The sequence below is a fragment of the Oncorhynchus tshawytscha genome, linkage group LG19, assembly GCF_018296145.1.
Source record: "Oncorhynchus tshawytscha isolate Ot180627B linkage group LG19, Otsh_v2.0, whole genome shotgun sequence".
Classification (NCBI taxonomy): Eukaryota; Metazoa; Chordata; class Actinopteri; order Salmoniformes; family Salmonidae; genus Oncorhynchus; species Oncorhynchus tshawytscha.
Genome location: NC_056447.1, coordinates 36,806,493 through 36,830,301, shown reverse-complemented (window position 1 = coordinate 36,830,301; position 23,809 = coordinate 36,806,493). Strand labels below are relative to the sequence as shown.

The 23,809-nt window shown below is 40.7% G+C and overlaps 1 protein-coding gene across 3 annotated transcripts; it reads left to right on the top strand.

Moving 5' to 3' along the window:
* Window positions 1-34: 34 nt before the first annotated feature.
* LOC112218702 (protein FAM3C) lies at window positions 35-17,686 on the top strand. Of its 3 annotated transcripts, none has more exons than XM_024379744.2 (9): window positions 35-171; window positions 817-885; window positions 1,117-1,191; window positions 1,387-1,504; window positions 2,158-2,216; window positions 2,325-2,375; window positions 7,203-7,287; window positions 7,538-7,664; window positions 16,588-17,686. In XM_024379744.2, exons 1-9 carry the CDS (start codon window positions 153-155, stop codon window positions 16,657-16,659), a joined length of 675 nt encoding a protein of 224 aa, XP_024235512.1. In that variant the 5' UTR covers window positions 35-152; the 3' UTR covers window positions 16,660-17,686. The 3 variants fall into 3 exon arrangements, with proteins under 3 accessions (XP_024235512.1, XP_024235513.1, XP_024235511.1); XM_024379745.1 differs by lacking the exon at window positions 16,588-17,686 and adding an exon at window positions 7,834-8,040 and having other exon boundaries at window positions 2,325-2,339; XM_024379743.1 differs by lacking the exon at window positions 16,588-17,686 and adding an exon at window positions 7,834-8,040.
* Window positions 17,687-23,809: the final 6,123 nt, after the last annotated feature.

The following is a 23,809-nucleotide window of genomic DNA, read 5'->3' as shown; positions in this document are numbered from 1 at the left end:
GGGATGATTCAGTTAAAGAATCTGGTGAAGAAAGAAACTTAGCTTTTAACCTAACTGGATCAACCTGACTAGCAACCAGCTGCATTTGCTCTTTTGTGTTTTTCATAAGGGGCATCTCATACAGGCAACAGGAGAGAGAGTAATCAGATATCATGCTCACTGTACGCATAGGTAAGTCATATTTTCCCATAAAATGCCAATGTTTTATGTTTACTGAGAAATCTGTATGTCAATCTGTCAATACAGTATTTGCTTTAAACACAGACAAGGTAATCTCTTGTAGGACAAATGGTGCATAAAACACAGGGCCCCAGAAGTAAGTTGTAAAGCCAGGTTTTTTGAAAGCATGTTTTATGTATTACTGCTCAATATATGTTTTAATAGTGTCTATAGAGTACTACGGAATAACTTATTTTATGAACAGATGAATAAACAAGATTATAGAGGGTTGAAGACTACCAACCAACAATGTGGTTTTACTGGTAGAGCAGTCTTCTATTTATCTCTGGCTCAGGCCAACCCGGTGTTATTAACCCTTTCCTACTGTAGGGTGAGTGTAGAAATATACTTTAGTGTTTAGTGTAGGGCCCAGATCCTAGCTTGTGATCCATGCGAGTACTGACTTTCTCATAATTCATGCATTTACTGTATGTCAATAGGAAATTGGATTGAACATGAGTGAAATCAGCCCTTTGGTTGTAAATTTTACAGTTGTAGTCATGCAGTCATTGACAGCTGTCTATGCTTGTACACAATACATAAGTGACTTGGTGATTATCCCGTATAAGTACGATATCCCCATTATTTATCTTGCAGGCCTTCTTCCAATCATAGCAGTGCTTGGAATCATTTTCTTTGCTGTTTTCCTCATAATGCGGTCTCAAAGTAAGTCTCGATGACAATGTTTGTCACACAAGGACACATTCATTTGATAACGACTATTAATTACATGCTGTTAATAAAACCGGCATAACATTTGAATAAATGTTTGTCATCTAGCCTAGCTACTGATGAATTTATCAGGAAAAGTGTTAATGTTTTCTTCAAGAGTAAGTACCCGCTACAATAGTTCCCATTCATAATGATACACGCTGCTCCTTCCCCCTATTACTCTAGGCCACACCCTCTCCTGGTATCCTGAGTTTCCTGGTCCAGAGTGGCTACAAGTGCCTAATGTACCCAAAGAGACCAGTGAGTAATCAGAAGGATGTGTATTTCCACCTGTGCAACATGTTTGGGCTACTAGCATCCACATATTCAACATTTAAACAAAACAAAGTTATAGCTGGCAAGGCCAAAAAGCTAGTCTATCCCATCAAATTAATGGTATGGGGAACCATTAATATGTGTGATTGTGTGTGTTTCTCCTCCTGAATACTTGCGCAGCCTCCAGACAAAGACCGTGTGGCATCCCAAAGCCCTGTCCAGAGGGGGACTTCAGCTTTTTAATCGCCAGTGGAGCTGCTAATGTGGTTGGACCCAAAATCTGCATGGAGGACAAAATGTAAGGAACATATCCTTGTGTGTGTTGTTACAGGTATTTTCCATTTATGTTTCGGGATTGGACTTTTAGCACGTAAGACTCACTGTGACCTTGTTAGTCAGTATGTGTTACACCTGTGCTGGTTGCAATGTCGTTAGTGTGAAGGTGTTTCACCTGAGCTTGCCCAGATGCTATTTAAGAGTGGCTGGCCCACTGTTCCAGTTGTCTTGATAGATCCGAAGGGTTAACACCTTTAGTTGGTGCTCCCTATTTTTATTTTGTAGACCAGCAAGCCTTCATCTGCTTTTGCGCCACACTTTTGATTTGCTTCCTGTCTGTACATTTGGTGTGGGTTTTACTTTCGTTTGCTTTTTCTTGGGCAAATTCAGTCGGCGCTCATGGTGGGTGTCTTTTAGGTTCCTGTTGTTGCTAGTCAACCTTTAGTGGACACCACCATAAGTCTTTCAGAACCCCTCCTAAAACCCCACCTGTTTTGGTTGTTGGTCAGTGACTCTTTGTTAGTGCCCTATTCTGTTTGAGCAATTTTTAGTTTTTTTGCTGGGGAACGTATGTGTGTGTGAGTGAGAGCGATATCTTGATGTAGAGTGCCCTATTATTGTTCACTGTGGGGTGAGGTTGTCAGGTTGTGAGACTCTGTTCTATGTTCTCTTCAGGGTTATGGGTTATGTGGAAGAAAATGTTGGGTATGGAATTAACATTGCTGTTGTGAACGGTAAGTCGAAAGGTTATATACACATAGTATTAACAGTTTTCTTATTTTACATCTTGTATTCAGCGTTAATCTGATTTTAAATACCTAATTAGTCTCTTTTTCACACAGGGAAGACTGGGGAGGGTATGAAGACAGCATTTTTTAACATGTATGATGGTGGTAAGATGGTTTACAGCCCCTATAAAATAAAAAAAATTGGCCAGAGGAGCATGTACATTGCCTAGTGACCATCTACACACCACATTGCAGTTTTCACATTTTGCAAATCTAAATGGTTTAAATTGGACTTTTTTTTACCAATCTACACAACATACTCCACATTTCAAAGTGAAATAAATTATATTAAAAAAATACAATTATATCCCAGTGTTATGTATTCAGAAGACTGAGGCAGGGTTTTATCTAACCTTTCATATTTCTTTGAGCCTAGCAAACTGCCCAGTCCCTGCCGGTGACAAGCATACCCATAACATGCCACCACAATACTTGAAAATACAGAGTATCAACATTGCATTCACTACACATTACTGACCTGTATGGGGAAAAAAGGAAGCCCGTGTTAAACTCCACGCTAAATCATTGATTCTGTTCGCAAAAAGGCAGTTAAGTAATATTCAAGACAATACAGCAAAGAAATATACTTTTTGGAATAAACTGAAGGTTTGGGTCAAATCCAGTACAACACACAGTGAATCACTTTATTTTCAAGTATTGTGGTGGCAGCATTATGTTATGGGTATTCTTGTCACCAGCAGGGACTGAGTTGGTTAGGATCAAATACATTTGAAAGGAGCAAAGCTCAAGAATTGAGCACATTTTATTGCCGAAGACATACCAGAATGGCTTTCCAAGAGGTGTTGAGTGGTCCAGTCGATCCTGAATTAAATTTGTGTGAAAATCAGAGACATACAGAGTATACCAAACACCTTCCTAATATTGAGCTGCACCCCCCACCACATAACAGCATAATTTCATCGGTGCCTGGACTCTACAAGGTGTCAAATCAAATGTCACAGGCGCCGAATACAACGGGTGTAGACCTTACCGTGAAATGCTTACTTACAAGCCCTTAACAAACAATGCAGAATATTTGCTAAATAAACTAAAGTAAAAAAATGTACACAAAATAACTAACGAGGCTATTTACAGGGTGTACCGTTAGAGTTAATGTGCGGTGGTACAGGTCAGTTGGGGTAATATGTACAGTGGCAAGACAAAGTATGTTAACTCTTTGGGATTACCTGGATTTCTGCATAAATTGGTTTTAACTTTTGAGCTGATATTCATCTAATTCACAACAATAGACAGTGTGCTTAAACTAATAACACACAAATTGTGTATTTCTTTTCTAAATGTAATATATTTTAAACGTTCCCAGTGTAGGTTGGAAAAAGTACGTGAACCCCTTGGCTAATGACCTCCAAAAGTGAATTGGAGTCAGCTAACCTGGAGTCCAATCAATGAGACGAGATTAGAGATGTTGCTTAGAGCTGCCCTGCTCTATAAAAAAACACTCACAAAATGTAAGTCTGCTATTCAAAAGAAACATTGCTTGACGTGAACCATACCTCGAACAAGAGATCTCAGAAGACTTAAGAATTGTTGACTTGCATAAAGCTGGGAAGAGTTACAAAAGTATCTCTTAAAGCCTTGATGTTCATCAGTCCACGGTAAGACAAATTGTCTATAAATGGAGAAAGTTAAGCATTGTTGCTACTCACCCTAGCAGTTGCCATCCTGCAAAGATGACTGCAAGATCACAGCGCAGAATGTTCAATGAGGATAAAAATAATCCTAGTGTCAGCTAAAGACTTAGAGAAATCTCTGGAACATGTTAACATCGCTGTTGATGATTCTACGATACGTAGAACACTAAACAAGAATGGTGTTCATGGGAGGACACCATGGAGAAGCCACGGCTGTTAAAAAACAAAACATTGCTGCACGTCTGAAGTTCGCAAAAGAACACCTGGATGTTCCACAGCGCTACTGGAAAATTATTCTGTGGACAGATTAAACTAAAGTTGAGTTGTTTGGAAGGAACACACATCACTATGTGTGGAGAAAAAAAGGCAAAGCACACCGACATCAAAACCTCATCCCAACTGCAAAGTATGGTAGAGAGAGCATCATGGTTTGGGGCTGCTTGCTGCCTCAGGGCTTGGACAGTTTGCTATCATCGATGGAAAAATGAATTCCCAAGTTTATCAATACATTTTGCAGGAGAATATAAGGCTATCTGTCTGCCAATTGAAGCTCAACAGAAGTTGGGTGATGCAACAACACAACGACCCTAAGAACCGAGGTAAATCAACAACCGGATGGCTTCAACAGAAGAAAATATGCCTTCTGGAGTAGCCCAATCAGTCCTGACCTCAACCCGATTGACACCAGACATCCCAAGAATATTGCTGAACTGAAACAGTTTTGTAAAGAGGAATGGTCCAAAATTCCTCCTGACTATTGTGCAGGTCTGATCCGCAACTACAGAAAACGTTTGGTTGAGGTTACTGCTGCCAAAAGAGGGTCAACCACACACTTTTTCCACCCTGCACTCAATGTTTACACGGTGTGTTCAATAAAGGCATGAAAACGTGTAATTGTTTGTGTTATTAGTTTAAGCAGACTGTGTTTGTCTATTGTTGTGACTTAGGAGAAGATCAGATCAAATTTGATGACCAACTCATTCAGAAATCTGGGTAATTCCAAAGGGTTTCAGATACCTTTTCTTGCAACTGTACATGTAGGTAGGGGTAAAGTGACTATGCATAGATAAACAACGCATAGCAGCAGCATAAAAAAAGGGTGTCAATGCAAATAGTTTGGATAGCCATTTGATTAACTGTTTAGCAGTCTAATGGCTTAGGGGTAGAAGCTGTTAAGAAGCCTTTTGGACGTAGACTTGGCACTCCGGTACCGCTTGCTGTGTGGTAGCAAAGAGAACAGTCTATGACTAGAGTGTCTGGAGTCTTTTACAATTTGTAGGGCCTTCTTCTGACACCGCCTAATATAGAGGTCCTGGATGGCAGGAAGCTTAGCCCCAGTGATGTACTGGGCCGTACACACTACTCTTTGTAGCGCCTTGCGGTTGGTCGGGTTCCGAGCAGTCGGATGCCATACCAGGCAGTGATGCAACCAGTCAGGATGTTCTCGATGGTGCAACTGTATAAAAGTTTTGAGGATCAGAGGGCCCATGCCAAATCTTTTCAGGGGAATAGGTTTTGTCGTGCCCTCTTCACGATCTTGGTATTGTCCTGGCACCACACTGCCAGGTCTCTGACCTCCCTGTAAGCTGTCTCATCATTGTTGGTGATCAGGCCTACCGCCGTTGTGGTCGGCTAACTAAATGATGGTGTTGGAGTCGTGCGTGGCCACACAGTCATGGGTGAACAGGGAGTACAGGAGGGGACTGAGCATGCACCCATGAAGGCCCCCAGTGTTGCGGATCAGCATGGCAGATGTGTTGTTGTTTACCCTTACCACCTGGGGGTGGCCCATCAGGAAGTCCAGGATCCAGTGGCAGAGGAAGGTGTTTAGTCTTTAGGTGCTTCCCACAATTGTCAAGTTGGCTGGATGACCTTTGGGTGGAGGACCATTCTTGATACACATGGGAAACTGTTGTGTGGAAAAACCCAACAGCGTTGCAATTCTTGACAAAAACTGGTGCGCCTGGCACCTACTACCATACCCCGTTCAAAGGCACTTGCCCGTTCACCCTCTGAAAGGAACACATACACAATCCGTGTCTCAATTATCTCGCGGCTTAAAAATCCTTTAACCTGTCACCTCCCCTTCAACTACACATATTTAAGTGGATTTAACAAGTGACAACAGTAAGGGATTATAGCATTCATCTGGTCAGTCTGTCATGGAAAGAGAAAGTTTTGTATACTCAGTGTATTGCTGTCCATCAATGATTCCCAACCAAATTTACTGAGCTTGAGCAATTCTGACAAAAACAATGGATATACAGAGTTCCATAATTATTGGCACCCTTGATAAAGATGAGTAAAAAATATATAATACAAATACTGGGCTATATCATATGCTAAATAAAATTGGAAAATTATATTTTATACTAATACAATTAATCAGATTTAAAAAAAAAACAGTAATCAAAAAAAGAAAAAATGGGGTCAACATTATTGGCAACCCTGTTTTCAGTATTCCAGCACTCTCCCCTTGCGAGAATAATGACAGATTTTTTCCAAAATGTTTTGAGAACACATTGGGATGGATTTTAGACCCTTCTTCCATACAGAATCTTCCCAGATCCTTGATATCCTTTGTCTGCGTTTATGGACTGTCCTCTTTTGATTCAAACCACAGGTTTTCAATGGGGTTCAAGTCCGGAGACTGAGATGGCCATTGCATGTTGATTTGTGGTTTATTAACCATTTCTTTGTGGATTTTGATTCATGCTTTGGATTGTTTTGCTGGAAGATCCACTTGCGGCCAAGTGTCAGCCTCCTGTCAGAGGCAACCAGGTTTTTGGCAAAAAATGTGCAGTTATTCAAAATGAGTAAACTGTAATGGCTTCCAACGATGCTTCCACCAAGTATTAACTGTGAGGTGTGAAGACATGCAATAAAGACTTAATATTTAAAAATGTATTTAGAACATTGTCTATCATTTGAAACTTTATTATTTAAGGCAGCAAAATGTGAAGATTGCAAGGGGTGTGTAGATTTTCACTAGGCACTGTATTTCCTGCTTAGCAACATTAGTTAAATGCATCTCCACCCTTTCCATGATCGATTTCTGTACCTTGTTATAAATGTTGAGATATTAACCAACCAGATACAATCATTCCTGTATGGGTTGGTCAACCATATCCAGCACATTGAAAACTGAAGTACAATTTTTCTTAAAATAATACATAGATTTTGTTCAATTTGAGTGTACATAATTCTAATTTCCACTCCTCAATAAAGAAGAAAACCATTGATCATGTTGATAAGCTGACATGTTATCCCTGTCTTGCAGATATTGAACCTCTGGTGGAGTTTCTGGAGTCCATTGAGAATGGATCCATTGTGTTGATTGCCACCTACGACGACCCAGCTACAAAGTGAGTCACATTTAATTTTAACATTAAACCAACTTTTATGGCAGAATTTGACCAATATGGTCATCCAGGATACTATATGATGATGATGCTTTGGGATCTTTGGAGTGTGCACCAAAATCATTTAATTAATTGAAGCGCTCTGCATGCTCATATAAAGTCCTGTCGCAAGCCTATTCATATTGCTTTTAGTGATACAATTAATGATGGTAGTGAGGAAAAATACTGAATGGTTTTAGTAATTGATTGACAGATTGAACGAAAAAGCAAGGAAGCTTATCAGAGAGCTTGGCAGCTCTGCTATCCAGTCATTAGGCTTCAGAGACAACTGGGTCTTTGTTGGAGGAAAAGGAGCAGATGTCGAGAGTACCTTGGAGAAGGTAATACCATACCAACGTTTATAATATGTTTTCACTGTCTCTGTTATCCAGTTTTTTGGATTGCACCTGCAGTTCCCCACTTTTTACTGATATCATTTGAGCTGGATGAGCTATGTGTTTATGTTGCTGTTGCAGGAATCTAATTGATCCGTTTCCCCCCCCCCCACAGCATATTAAAAATAATAGAGACAAAAACAAGTATGACTCCTGGCCAGAGATGATTGAATTGCAAGGATGCTTACCACGCTATTTGGAGTGATTGGTACCAAAAATGTTGTTATCCTGCCAGACCCCATATCCACTGTAAACATTTGCACATGTTGTGATGTCTGTATTACTCTGAAAAATGCATAATAAACAACAGTTTGGCCTTGTCTATTAAGTATTTTTTTGGCAAAATACAGAATTATCTGTTTATAACACAGATAATAGAGCTCGTCAGTCTGTAGTCCTACAAACGGGAAATTAGTTACCTGTGTTCATTCAGCCATTTTTATTGGGGAAATTGATGGGGAAAGAATGGGGTTTTGGGATAAACGCCGAAAATAAGGTCTGTGGTTAACACATGCTTAGAAGGTCTTATACGTTTTGTTCTATTAGATCAGTAAATCAGCTTTTAGTTTTCTTGCACCTTATTTGTGGAACGTTCTTCAAAATATTCTTAATGTGATGTTTTGGTGCCTCAAGGGCAATTCAGAAAGCTGATTGAGGACCTTATTATTGATGTTGTTTTTTTATGACCGTGATTTTCTAAAAGCAATTTGTATTTATATGAATGCATTTTCTGTAATTCAGGGCTAGTCTGTAAACGGGACCTTGGTCTCTGTATGACTCCCAGATAAAATAAAGGTAAAATAAAAATCTGACATTTCAGCATGGAATTAAACATCAAGGTAGGTATTCAGGTAACAATCATGTAAGTAATAAAAAATAAACAGTGCAGATAACAATTATCATCGTCAACTCAATCTTCTCTTTCCTGCCAAGGTAGGATTTACCCTCCATCCTCCTCTTCCGAACGTCTCCTTTCCACTTTGAAGGGTAATTTTGTTTTCTTGGTTGGCCCATTCTCATCCCCTCAGTTGTGCTACTACTGCTGTACAACTTTTTATTTGTAGTAGCTATCTAACACTTACTGAGATGTTTCACTATATGACAGATGTGCTTATAGGCGGTGTCATAAAAACAGAATTACATTTAGAAACACACACTATACAGAGAGCGCAATGGAGTGGGTGGATTCTGCGCTGGCCTGACCAGTTGATCAGCTAGCTACTGTACATGGTTGACACTGCAGCAAGTTTAGCCAGTTGATCTAGTGTTGACCGAATGTGATAGTTAGCTATTGCCACACACCTGTTTAATCTGTTCACTCTTTATGCCAATGACAAGGTGGCTAGTTAATTTAGCCAACAAGCAGAGATCATATTATTAGCTAAAAACAGGAGATTAAACATTCTGTTAGATTGAGATTCTGGGTTAGCCAGCAAACTAGTTAGCTACCTAACCAATTAGTTTGCACACACCCTCAAAACACAATTTCAAATGCAAAATTATATAAGAAAAGCTTCAAGAAGGTGAAAAGCTTCAAGTTCCTCTGCGTACATATCACCGACGATCTGAAATGGTCCACCTACACAGACAGTGTGGTGAAGAAGGCACAACAGTGTGTCTTCAACCTCAGGAGGCTGAAGAAATTTGTCTTGGCCCCCTAAGACAAACTTTAACAGATGCACAATTGAGAGCATACTGTCAGGCTGTATCACTGCCTGGTATGCCAACTGCACTGCCCGCAACCGCAGGGTTCTCCAGAGGATGGTGCAGTCTGCCCAACGCATCACCGGGGGCACACTGCTTGCCCTTCATGACACCTACAGCACGCGATTTCACCGAAAGGCCAAAAAGATAATCAAGGACAACAACCACCCGAGCCTTCCAGAAGGCGAGGTCAGTACAGGTGCATCAAAGCTGGGACCGAGAGTGACTGAAAAACAGCTTCTATCTCAAGGCCATCAGACTGTTAAATCGCCATCGCTAGCTGGCTACCACCTGTTTTTATTTTTTATTTGTTTTTATTTTACCTTTATTTGACTAGGCAAGTCAGTTAAGAACACATTTTTATTTTCAATGACGGCCTAGGAACAGTGGGCCTTGTTCAGGGGCAGAGTGACAGATTTTTACCTTGTCAGCTCGGAGTCAAACGCTCTAACCACTAGACTACCTGCCGCCCCTGCCGCCCCACCCGGTTACTTAACCCTGCACCTTAGAGGCTGCTGCCCTACATACTGTGTTACTCATACTGCTTTAATCATTTCATATGTATATACTGTATTCTGTTTTACCTTATTTTAGTCAATACCACTCTGACATTGCTCTTCCTAATAATTATATATTTCTTAACTCCATTCTTTTACTTTAGATTTGTGTGGATTGTTAGATATTACTGAACTTCTGGAGCTAGGAACAAGCATTTCGCTACACCCGCAATAACATTTGCTAAATATGCGTATGTGACCAATAAAATTTGATTTGAAAAAGCATAACAAGCAAATGTCTTGTTATTTGCTTCCTAAAAGCCTTGATTATATATATATATTATTTCACCATCTTTCATTATTAGTAATTCATTGCAATAGTATCAACATTAAAAATTATAGTAATTATGAAAATAATCATTCTAACCTGTCTTGCTTTCTTTTCAGTTTGCATTAGCCTCAAACAAATTAGGATAATTTTACTGTAGAGCATTTTCACTTGAACAATTTTGTTTTTATTCTAATGCAAAATTGAGAGAACCAGTATTTTTGTTCTTATTGCTATACAACTTATATTAGAATAACACATAACTAAACCCACCCACCCCAGACTTTACAAAATATGATTTTATCTGATTTGTTTTTCAAGAGCTACACCATGTGTGTGTGTGTGTGTGTGTGTGTGTATGTATGTATATATATATATATATATATACTGTGTATATATATATACTGTATATATATATATATATACTGTGTATATATATATATATATATATACTGTATATATATACTGTATATACACACACATGGTCTAGCTCTATATACTATATATATATATTGTGACAGTTTTCACACTGGACCTAAGACCATGTGTCCTCATTGGTGGGAGAGAACTCCTCCTTGCATCGACCACACGAGGGACTGTTGACTTCAAATGTACTTTTTCTTTTGTGGCCTGTTGAGAGAGAATATGCATTTAATAAACTGTGACAGCTAGATAATGGTGAAGTCTTTACGTCAGTTGTACATCAGATTCAGTGGTTAGAAATACAACAAGGTCGGCCCCGCCCTATATATATATATATATATATTATATATATATATATATATATATATATATATATAATATATATATATATATATATATAATATATAATATATATATATATATATATTATATATATATATATACTATATATACAGTCTAAGGCACTGCATTGCCTTAGACCACTGCATCACTACAGATCCTGGTTCGATACCTGGCTGTGTCGCAGCAGGCCGCGCATAATAGAGGCGGGTCACAATTGGCCCAGCGTCGTCCGGGTTAGGAGAGGGTTTGGCCAGCCGGGATTTCCTTGTCCCATCTCGCTCTAGCGACTCCTGTGGTGGGCTGGGCGCATGCACGCTGACACGGTCACCAGGTGTACGATGTTTCCTCCGACACATTGGTGCGGCTGTCTTCCTGGTTAAAAGAGTATTGTGTCAAGAAGCAGTGCGGCTTGTGTTTCGGAGGACTCATGGCTCTCGACCTTCGCCTATCCCGAGTCCGTATGGGAGTTGGGAATTGCAGCAATGGGACAAGACTGTAACTACCATTTGGATATCACTAAATTGGGGAGAATAAGGGGTGTATACCTAAGAACCCAAAGGACACCAGATAAGACAGACTGACCCTAGCACATAGACTATTGCAGCATAGATAATGGAGACTGAGACAGGGGTTCGGGGGACACTGTGACCCTGCCCAAAGTTACCCCGGATAGGGCCAACTAGGCAGGATATAACCCCAACCACTTTGCCAAAGCACAGCCCCCACCCACTAAAGGGATATCAACACACCAATAACTTACTACCCTGAGACAAGGCCGAGTATAGCCCACTAAGATCTCCCCCACTGCACAAACCCGGGGACAAGAAGGGTGGGAGAGCATGAGCAAGGCAGCAACAGCAAGGGGGGTTTCTCACTCCAATGCCATACTGTTCACCTTCTCACCCCTGAACCAGACTACACTCAGCTACTGAAGAGAAGAGTCTTCAGTAAAGACTTAAAGGTTGAGACAGAGTCTGCTTCTCTCACATGGCTCAGCAGACCATTCCATAAAAATGGAGCTCTATAGGAGGAATCCCTGCCTCCAGCTGTTTGCTTAGACATTCTAGGAACAATAAGGAGGCATCTGTCTTGTGACCATAGAGTAAGTGTAGGTATGTACGGCAGGACCAAATCGGAGAGATAGGTAGGAGCAAGTCCATGTTAGCAGTAGGTTAGCAGTAAAACCTTGAAATCAGCCCTTGCCTTAACAGGAAGCCCGTGTAGAGGCTAGCACTGGTGTAATATGATCAACTTTGTACTCTGTGGTGTACTTGTGGGTTTATCCTCTCACTTGGATGGCAAGGAGGTTCAAGTTGTAATAATGGGTAGTGTCGTGTCTTTGGCTATGCCGGATTAAGTGATATGACATGCTATTCTATAAAATAATTTCTCCGTAATGAATATTACCTGATTGAGCTAATCATGTAAATGTAATTAACTAGAGAGTCGAGCACCACAAAATAATATTTACAGAGCTGTTATCTTCCGAATAAACTCTTAAAGACCTAGTAATATTTTACATCAATAGCAGTCAATATTAAACGTCATCTTAATTCAGTCTCATCTGAACGTTCTTGGTTATCTGCACGAACCCTGGCTAACAATTTGAATCAGCAATACAAAATTGGGTTTAATTATTTTCTAAATACCTAACTAATCACACAGAATTACACATACACATAATTAAATCATAACTTGATTACAAATTACATCATAAAGGAAAACGTCCCTTGCGGGAGGAACAGATATGACAGCTGGTTATACAAAAGAAAAGGGGCTGGGTTTGAGTGAAAGAGCGGGAAGACTGAGGAACAAAGGGCGAAGCTGTGCTAAATACAGTATCTTATGCATTCTAAATTACCGCCCATTTGGAAAAGGAAAATGCAATAAATATTTACTCTGAGTTGCACTTCGGTAGGTTGGTGGTAGATGGAAGGCCGTGTTGCCCAACCGAGTCCTTCGTCCTTTGAAGAATGTCTCTGCTGGTAAATTGAATACGTTGTAGTAATGTTGTTGTGTGGTAGATGGAATACTCTGTCTGTTTCTTCCTAACCTGCGTTTGCAGCGGCTGTTGCTAACTCAACTAGGAGGTATCACTTCTGTAGTAAATAAGAGTTCAAAGTTCATACCATTCACAACCAAAGCTCACGCTGATGTTGGCTTCGTTCTGTAGTTATTATCTGAACCATTCTGACATCGGACCATTGTCCTCGGAATAGGAGGTTATATTGTCATCAAGGGCTTACAGTGCCTTGCGAAAGTATTCGGCCCCCTTGAACTTTGCGACCTTTTGCAACATTTCAGGCTTCAAACATAAAGATATAAAATTGTATTTTTTGTGAAGAATCAACAACAAGTGGGACACAATCATGAAGTGGAACGACATTTATTGGATATTTCAAACTTTTTTAACAAATCAAAAACTGAAAAATTGGGCGTGCAAAATTATTCAGCCCCTTTACTTTCAGTGCAGCAAACTCTCTCCAGAAGTTCAGTGAGGATCTCTGAATGATCCAATGTTGACCTAAATGACTAATGATGATAAATACAATCCACCTGTGTGTAATCAAGTCTCCGTATAAATGCACCTGCACTGTGATAGTCTCAGAGGTCCGTTAAAAGCGCAAAGAGCATCATGAAGAACAAGGAACACACCAGGCAGGTCCGAGATACTGCTGTGAAGAAGTTTAAAGCCGGATTTGGATACAAAAATATTTCCCAAGCTTTAAACATCCCAAGGAGCACTGTGCAAGCGATAATATTGAAATGGAAGGAGTATCAGACCACTGCAAATCTACCAAGACCTGGCAGTCCCTCTAAACTTTCAGCTCATACAAGGAGAAGACTGATCAGAGATGTAGCCAAGAGGCCCATGATCACTCTGGATGAACTGCAGAGATCTACAGCTGAGGTGGGAGACTCTGTCCATAGGACAACAATCAGTCGTATATTGCACAAATCTGGCCTTTATGGAAGAGTGGCAAGAAGAAAGCCATTTCTTAAAGATATCCATAAAAAGTGTTGTTTAAAGTTTGCCACAAGCCACCTGGGAGACACACCAAACATGTGGAAGAAGGTGCTCTGGTCAGATGAAACCAAAATTGAACTTTTTGGCAACAATGCAAAACGTTATGTTTGGCGTAAAAGCAACACAGCTCATCACCCTGAACACACCATCCCCACTGTCAAACATGGTGGTGGCAGCATCATGGTTTGGGCCTGCTTTTCTTCAGCAGGGACAGGGAAGATGGTTAAAATTGATGGGAAGATGGATGGAGCTAAATACAGGACCATTCTGGAAGAAAACCTGATGGAGTCTGCAAAACTGGGAGACTGGGACAGAGATTTGTCTTCCAACAAGACAATGATCCAAAACATAAAACAAAATCTACAATGGAATAGTTCAAAAATAAAAATATCCAGGTGTTAGAATGGCCAAGTCAAAGTCCAGACCTGAATCCAATCGAGAATCTGTAGAAAGAACTGAAAACTGCTGTTCACAAATGCTCTCCATCCAACCTCACTGAGCTCGAGCTGTTTTGCAAGGAGGAATGGGAAAAAATTTCAGTCTCTCAATGTGCAAAACTGATAGAGACATACCCCAAGCGACTTACAGCTGTAATCGCAGCAAAAGGTGGCGCTACAAAGTATTAACTTAAGGGGGCTGAATAATTTTGCACGCCCAATTTTTCAGTTTTAGATTTGTTAAAAAAGTTTGAAATATCCAATAAATGTCATTCCACTTCATGATTGTGTCCCACTTGTTGTTGATTCTTCACAAAATAATACAGTTTTATATCTTTATGTTTGAAGCCTGAAATGTGGCAAAAGGTCGCAAAGTTCAAGGGGGGCGAATACTTTCGCAAGGCACTGTATATAGGAAGGGAGAGGAGGACGTGTTTGAAAAGTTTTATAGCCCATGTCCCTTCACAGGGGCGGGCCACTGATTGAGCAGAGACCTATCTTATGAAAACCCAAATCTCATATTTTAGAAGCTAAAATTACATTTCATCCCATCACGAATAATTTCATATTCAAACATTTAAATTGAACAACAATTCCATGTGAATCCAATAACTCTGATGTGTAGACTTTCCACTGTAGAGTTTATGTCATCTTATCATTGATGAGAAAGTCTCAGATGACAACCGAACTGACATCATATTCATCAAGTACCACCACATATGTTAAATTGGTCGGATTACCAAAATATTGTTCATTTCCCCCCCACCTTCTGATGTTCCCAGAATCTCTATGTTAACCAAGGGTTTGCAAATGTAACATCAGTAGGGTAGAGAGAGGAAAAAGGGGGGAAGAGGTATTTATGACTGTCATAAACCTACCCCCAGGCCAATGTCATGACAGTAGCATACACAATAATAATACATTTAAAAAAAAATTATAATCTGGAATGACACCCATATGGTAAACCACAGTCAGTGATGATGACCTATATCTGATCTGATCTGCATTCTAACTTCAATATTTTTTTGTAAGGGAAGAGATACTGTAGTATGTGTTATTCCATTATAGGAATATTATATATGAAAATGTGTTTATAAAACTACAGTATATTTTGTAATGTTGAGATGTAGACCTCCTAGTATTACCAATAGTGTTCAAAACATTAGGAACACTTACTAATATTGAGTTGCGCCCCCTTTTGCCCTCAGAACAGCCTCAATTCATTGGGGCATCAACTCTAAAAGGTGTCGAAAGTGTTCCACGGAGAGGCTGTTGACTACAATGTTTTCCACAGTTGTGTCAAGTTGGCTAGATGTCCTTTGGGTGGTGGAACATTCTTGATACACATTGGAAACTGTTGTGTGTGAAAAACCCAGTTCTTGACACACCCAAAATGTTGTGCCTGGCACCTACTACCATACCCTGTTCAAAGGCACTTAAAACATTTGTCTTTCCCATTCACCCTTTGAATGGCACACATACACAATCCATCAATTGTCTCTGCATGGAGATATCGTGACCAGATCCTGAGGCCAATTGTCCATTCATCCTCCGCCATCACCTCATGTTTCCCCATGATAATGCACGGCCCAATGTCGCAAGGATCTGTACACAATTCCTGGAAGCTGAAAATGTCAGAGTTCTTCCATGGTCTGCATACTCACCAGATATGTCACCCATTGAGCATGTTTGGGATACGCTAGATAGATGTGTACGACAGCGTGTTCCACTTCCCACCCATATCCAGAAACTTTGCACAGCCATTGAATAGGGGTGGGACAACATTCCACAGGCCACAATCAACAGCCTGATCAACTCTATGAGAAGGAGAAGTGATATGCTACATGAGGCAAATGGTGGTCACAAGCAGATAATGACTGGATTTCTGATCCATCCCTCTACCTTTTTTTTAAGGTATCGGTGACCAACAGCTGTATATCTGTATTCCCAGTCAAATGAAATCCATAGAGTAGAGTCTAATGAATTTATTTCAATTGACTGACTTTCTTATATGAGCTGAAACTCAGTATAATATTTGAATTTGTTGCATGTTGCGTTTATATTTTTGTTCACTCAACTACTTTTCTCCTTCCACCCTTCTGACACCCAGGTGGCGACATGCATCTGTGTGTGCCTGGCAGATCGTTTGGATGTCGGTCCACCACTTCAAGCTCAACCTTGAAAAGATAGAGCTGCTCTTCCCCACGGGGAAGGCCTGTCCACTCAAAGACCTCTCTATCACGGTTGACAACTCCATAGTCTCGAACTATGGCGTGACCATGGACAACACCCTGTCGTTCTCTGCAAAAATCAATGCAGTGAGTCGCTCCTGCAGGTTCATGCTCTACAACATCCGTAGAGTACAACCCTACCTCATACAGGAAGTGGTGCAGGTCCTAATCCAGACACTTGTCATCTCCCATCTGGACTACTGCAATTTGCTGTTGCCTGGGCTCCCCGCTTGTGCCATCAAACCCCTGCACCTTATCCAGGAAGTTGCAGCCTGCCTTGTTTTCAACCTTCCCAAGGCCTCCAATATCACCCAGCTCCTCCGGACCCAGCTCCAGCTCAGCTCAGCCTAGTCCAAGCTCTTCTCTGTCCTGACACCCCAATGATGGAACCAGCTTCCCCCTGAAGCTAGGACAGCAGAGTCCCTGCCCATCTTCCAAAAGCACTTGAAACCCTACCTCTTCAAAGAGTATCTGAAATAGTCCCCCTCCTCACCTCGAACCCCCCATTTTTTTTACTTGACTCCACCCCCCCTTCTAGCTTTGACTTTGTTGTTAGCTACTTTGTTGAGGAAATTATACTTACTATGACTGTGATATGTGATTGTCCCACCTAGCTTTCTTAAGATGAATGCGCTAACTCGCTTTGGATAAGCATGTCTGCTAAATGACTAAAATGTGAATGTAAATGTTCAGTATATATAATGTGGGGGGTTTGGGGGGCAAATGTTTAAATTGTGTAGTATTAGCAATAGTAAATAAGAGTCTGGTAGCAGCAGTTGTAATTTGTGTGTGTAGCATGAATGTATATGTTGTGACGTATTGATTAATGTGACGACTGCTGTTCATCGAATGATTAACTGATTATAATTACGTGATTCAATTAATCAGGTAATTATTAACTCAATAACCTGGGGCACCATGGGAAAGTTTGGTTTTATTGAGTTCCTATTTCCCAAATTAAAGGATATCGGAATATTGTTTTTACAACAGTCAATAATTAATTAATTTCCTCTACATTCTCATCCTGAACGTCGCATAATCTGGGAATCTGCACACACCCGAGTCCCACTAAATAAGTCCGTACCACACCAATTGAGTTGATTATTTATTTACTAACAAGCTAAAATTATAATATAAAGATACACAAAGATAGGCTACTGATTTGAACGTAGTACAATGAAACAGGTCCGTAACAGGCCAACACAATATGACACGTTACACAAAATGGGGATTCAAAAAGGGAGAGAAAGAGAGAAAAGCACACTTGGGTACATTTGTAAGCTATACATAGTTGAGCCCTAACCTTGCCCTGAACTGCCGCTCTTATAGGTCAAAATATAATGATGTAATTACGTGTCGAAGGTTTTCCTCTGATGGCGGCACCGCTGTTGTTACAGGGTGTAACTCTCTGATTGTCCACATGATGTCAGTGTCCTTTCTCTTAATGGTATGTTTCCTTGCCCTTGTTCTGAAAGGGGGTCTTCTGAGTACGGTCAGCCGTGTAGCTCAGGGCTCCAGCGTAGGAATGAAAGCAGTGTAAACACACGATTCCTTGGAGAGTGGGAACCGGGTGGTCCTGCTTGAGTTAGACACAGCTACTCATCCGTAGCATAGATTGTTAAAAGGTTCCTTTGTCTGCTTCAACCTCGTGTTGCGTTTTCGGTTTGCTACTATCTCGGACCTTGGCTGCAGCTCGTGGTCACTTAGTCTGATATGTTCATTCTTAACTCCCATGTTTTATACCCTCGGGTCAGAAAGGGGCGTTTCCGTCTTTATGGCAAGTTCTCTGGGCGTCACTAGTTACGAGGCAAGGTCTGGATTTTACTCAGATCCAATTTAGACAACTAACATTTCATCTTTACAAAAACATTCTATTTGATCTGGACATTTTCCACACAACGTACAGTATACAAACATCAGGTACATATTGTGAAAACTCTTCAAGTTACAATGTTTTTGTTATAAAGTCTTCATTTAAGGATCCACCCGTTCTTTTCAATTTTAGCCTAATATGACATATCCAAATCTAACTGCCTGTAGCTCAGCCCCTGAAGCAAGGATATGCATATTATTGCTACCATTTGAAAGGAAACACTTTTAAGTGAATGTCCACTGAATAGCCTTCTATATTGGGGCCATCTCTGTATTGACCGGATATACGTCATCAGATACGTCATCAGAGCGCGCAACAGAACATTGTACTGTCTACTCGATTTGTTGTTTATATTAAAACGTTTTCATTAAATCAATTTTAATCCAAACTAAAGTTTTGTTGCTAAGGATTCCACGACGCAGTTAGCCTTTACAGCTGAGACTGCAAGTTTGTGTTGCTTTTTTTGCATGAATTCTGCGAGTGCTAGCTGGCTGTACTACAGACACCTGTCGTCGTCGTGGGAAAGACTCATTGTTATCTTTTCATAAAACAACTGGTTGCAATAAAGAGCCAATCTGGATACTAAGGAGATCCTGAGGGAAATTGACGAGTACCAACAGCTTTACGCTATGGAGGAACAACATACTCCATCATGGAAAGATCTGACAACCTCACAAAATAACTTTAACCCGACAAAAAAAGAAAAACAGATTCATCTACAGCCACGGACAATTTACTTACCATTGAGGTAGAGGCTAGTGCTCTGGCTGGAATCCATGCAACACTGGAAAAGTTGTGTGAGGAGGTAGCAGGGCTGAGGGGGAGTTTGGAGTTCAGCCAGAGTGAAATTCTCACGCTTCAAAGAGAAAACAAGACACTCACAGCCAAGGTAAAAATCCACAATTCCAACATGCATTGTCTACTCAGGGTGATGAAGGGGTCACTACTAGACATACAACGCCGTAGCATGCGTGAAAATCTATTTTTTTCTGGGATTCCAGAGGACGCATCCAATAATCCAGAGGGCGCAATCAGAGAATTCATGCTATCCGCCTTGAAACTTCCTATAGAGACTGTAAACAAGGTGGCTTTCAACCAAGTACACAGACTTGGAGCTCGGAGTGACAAGAACAAGGGTCCCCGACCGATCATTGCAAAATTTGAACACTACCAACAAAATGAGCTTATCAAAAGCAGGGGAAGGGAGCATAAAGGGACCAAATTCCGTCTCAATGACCAATTTCCAAGGGAGATAAACGAACATCGTAAGAGACTGTATCCGGTACGAAGACAACAAAGGGAGAATGGTAAGCGTGCCTTTATCATGGTAGACAAACTCTTTATACTGTAGATGAACAGCTATTCCGAGACAGCGTCATAACACCGTGGCTGTACTAAATTCTACATGAACTTCAGGTTACGAAAAAAAAGAAGGTATGGGAACTGTAAAAATATCTGAACATTATGAAGTGGATATGAACACACACATACTCAATTACATGCCTCTTACACAGACGGACTTATACATACACACAAACCTGATCTCGCTCTCTTCTCTCACTCTCTCTTTTTCTCTTTTCTCTTCTCTTCTCTCCCTCTATTTTCGAGAACTGTTTTATAATTTAATGTGTTTATTGTTTGTCTATCTTTTTTATGTATTTGTCTTCAAGTTTATATATGTTTACAACAAGCAAGGGGAAGATATCAGAATAGGGGCATTGGGGAATAATAATATATTTTACGGAATACATTTGTACTGTAGGGAAGCCATCTCTAGAGTAATGCAAGGTCTCTCATGATCATGTGAAACGTCAATTGCTATGGAAATGCTGGGATGTGTTTTTCAATTATGTTAAAGGTAATTATGATGCAACGATGGTGATACGATATGGATTACAATTATCATTATGAATATTAAGGCTACATGCACCACATGTTACACACATAGACACTCAACCATGCATATTGGCAGAGTTATTATTTATTTGGTCATCACACATTATAGTCTTACTCTTATACAGACATCGTACACACTCTCACTATATCACATCCAATATCATACACATCAACCTACTCAAATTTGCTACACACATAATATCTTGTCTCAATTTTCTAACATCTGTGGCATTGGCTCACAGGCAAACAGGCAAGGGAATAAAACAAATATTGCTAGAACAAATATGTCTATTTCTTGAATTCTAAATATCAGACATTTGAAAGCTCTAGGTTTGACCTTCATAATACAGCAGTAACTTTACAAGCACTAATTATGGTCAATTTAGACTGAGAATAGTATCTAGTTATGCTAAGGGGTGAAATAAGTATAGCCAGTTATAATTGTAACGGTTTAGTAGATTATAAAAAAAGAAGATCGGTCTTTACATGGCTAAAAGAAAAGGAATATAACATATACTGTTTACAGGAAACTCCTTAGATGAAGTTGCGTGGAAAAAGGAATGGGGTGGTGAAATAATTTTCTGTCATGGACAAAGGAACTCAAAGGGTGTGATGATATTAATTAACAAACATTTCGATCTGAATGTGCAAATAGTCAGGAATCATTCACAAGGAGGTTGGATCCTTTTGAATATGAAAGTGTACGAAAAAGATATGTCTCATTAATCTATATGGATGATTCACACTTCTTCGAAAACATTTATACCAATGTATTGAACTTACAGGCAACAAATGATCTAATCATTTTGGTAGGAGACTATAACACAGAATTAAGTACCTCAATGTATTAAGTACCTCTATACCTATTTTGCCAATTGGCCTGGACCCCTTTCACTACACAAAGCCCTGCTTATCCATCACGACTGGACTATCGACGTAATCTGCCCAAGGGTTTTTTTCCCAACAGGCCCCTCCGTCGCGACGTCCCCTGAATGCCCATCTGCTGGCCGCGGCCCGCTAGCTGTCTAGAGCATATTGGACTGTTAGCTGAAGAGATCCATCGGCCAATTTCTTGGGCCACTATACCTGTTTTGATAATTGGACTGGACCCCTTTGCTACACGGAACCCTACTAATCCATCACGACTGGTCTATCGACATAACCGCACAAGGACTCTCCGCAGGAGGAGGCTATAACAGACTTCCTCCGTCGCAACATCCCTCTAAGGCCCTTCTGCTAGCTTGCTAGCCCCGGCTTGCTAGCTGTCTGAATTGCTGTGTCTCCAGCCAGCCTAACTACTCATGATCACTCGGCTACGCATGCCTTTCCCTAATGTCAATATGCCTTGACCATTGCTGTTCTGGTTAGTGATTATTGTCTTATTTCACTGTATAGTAGAGCCTCTAGCCCTGCTCAATATGCCTTAGCCAACCCTTTAGTTCCACCTCCCACACATGCGGTGACATCAGCTGGTTTAAATGTTTCTAGAGACAATATCTCTCTCATCATCACTCAATGCCTAGGTTTACCTCCAATGTATTCACATCCTACCATACCTTTGTCTGTACATTATGCCTTTAATCTATTCTATCGAGCCCAGAAACCTGCTCCTTTTACTCTCTGTTCCGAACGTACTAGACAACCAGTTCTTATAGCCTATAGCCGTACCCTTATCCTACTCCTCCTTTGTTCTTCTGGTGATGTCAAGGTTAATCCAGGCCCTGCAGTGTCTAGCTCTACTCCTATTCCCAAGGTGCTCTCATTTGTTGACTTCTGTAACCATACAAGCCTTGGTTTCATGCATGTTAACATTAGAAGCCTCCTTCCTAAGTTTGTTTTATTCACTGCTTTAGCACACTCTGCCAACCCGGATGTCCTAGCCGTGTCTGAATCCTGGCTTAGGAAGACCACCAAAAACCCAGAAATGTCCATCTCTAACTATAACATTTTCTGACAAGATAGAACTGCCAAAGGGGGTGGAGTTGCAATCTACTGCAGAGAGAGCCTGCAGAGTTCTGTCTTACCATCCAGGTCTGTGCCCAAACAATTCGAGCTTCTACTTTTAAAAATCCACCTTTCCAGAAACAAGTCTCTTACCGTTGCAGCTTGCTACAGACCACCCTCTGCCCCCAGCTGTGCCCTGGACACCTTATCTGAATTGATTGGCCCCCATCTATCTTCAGCGCTCGTGCTGCTAGGTGACCTAAACTGGGACATGCTTAACATTCCGGCCATCCTACAATCTAAGCTTGATGCCCTCAATCTCACACAAATTATCAATGAACCTACCAGGTACAACCCAAAATCCGTAAACACGGGCACCCTCATAGATATCATCCTAACCAACTCGCCCTCCAAATACACATCTGCTGTTTTCAACCAAGATCTCAGCGATCACTGCCTCCTTACCTGCATCCGTAATGGGTCTTCGGTCAAATGACCACCCCTCATCACTGTCAAATGCTCCCTAAAACACTTCAGCGAGCAGGCCTTTCTAATCGACGTGGTATCCTGGAAGGATATTGACCTCATCGCGTCAGTAGAGGATGCCTGGTTATTCTTTAAAAGTGCTTTCCTCACCATCTTAATGCCCCATTCAAAGAAATGTAGAACCAGGAACAGATACAGTTGAAGTCAGAGGTTTACATACACCTTAGCCAAATACATTTAAACAATTCCTGACATTTAATCCTAGTAAAAATTCCCTGTATTAGGTCAGTTAGGATCACCACTTTATTTTAAGAATGTGAAATGTCAGAATAATAGTAGAGAGAATTATTTATTTCAGCTTTTATTTCTTTCATCACATTCCCAGTGGGTCTGAAGTTTACATACACTCAATTAGTATTTGATAGCACTGCCTTAAATTGCTTAGCTTGGGTCAAACGTTTCGGGTAGCCTTCCACAAGCTTCCCACAATAAGTTGGGTGAATTTTGGCCGATTCCTCCTGACAGAGATTTTTATTTTATTTTATTTATTTTACCAGGCAAGTCAGAACAAATTCTTATTTTCAATGACAGCCTAGGAACAGTGGGTTAACTGCCTGTTCAGGGGCAGAACGACAGATTTGTACCTTGTCAGCTCGGGGATTTGAACTTGCACCCTTCCTGTTACTAGTCCAACGCTCTAACCACTAGGCTACCCTGTAATGGAGTCAGGTTTGTAGGCCTCCTTGCTCGAACACACTTTTTCAGTTCTGCCCGCAGATTTTCTATAGGATTGAGGTCAGGGCTTTGTGATGGCCACTCCAGTACCTTGACTTTGTTGTCCTTAAGCCATTTTGCCACAACTTTGGAAGTGTGCTTGGGGTCATTGTCCATTTGGAAGACCC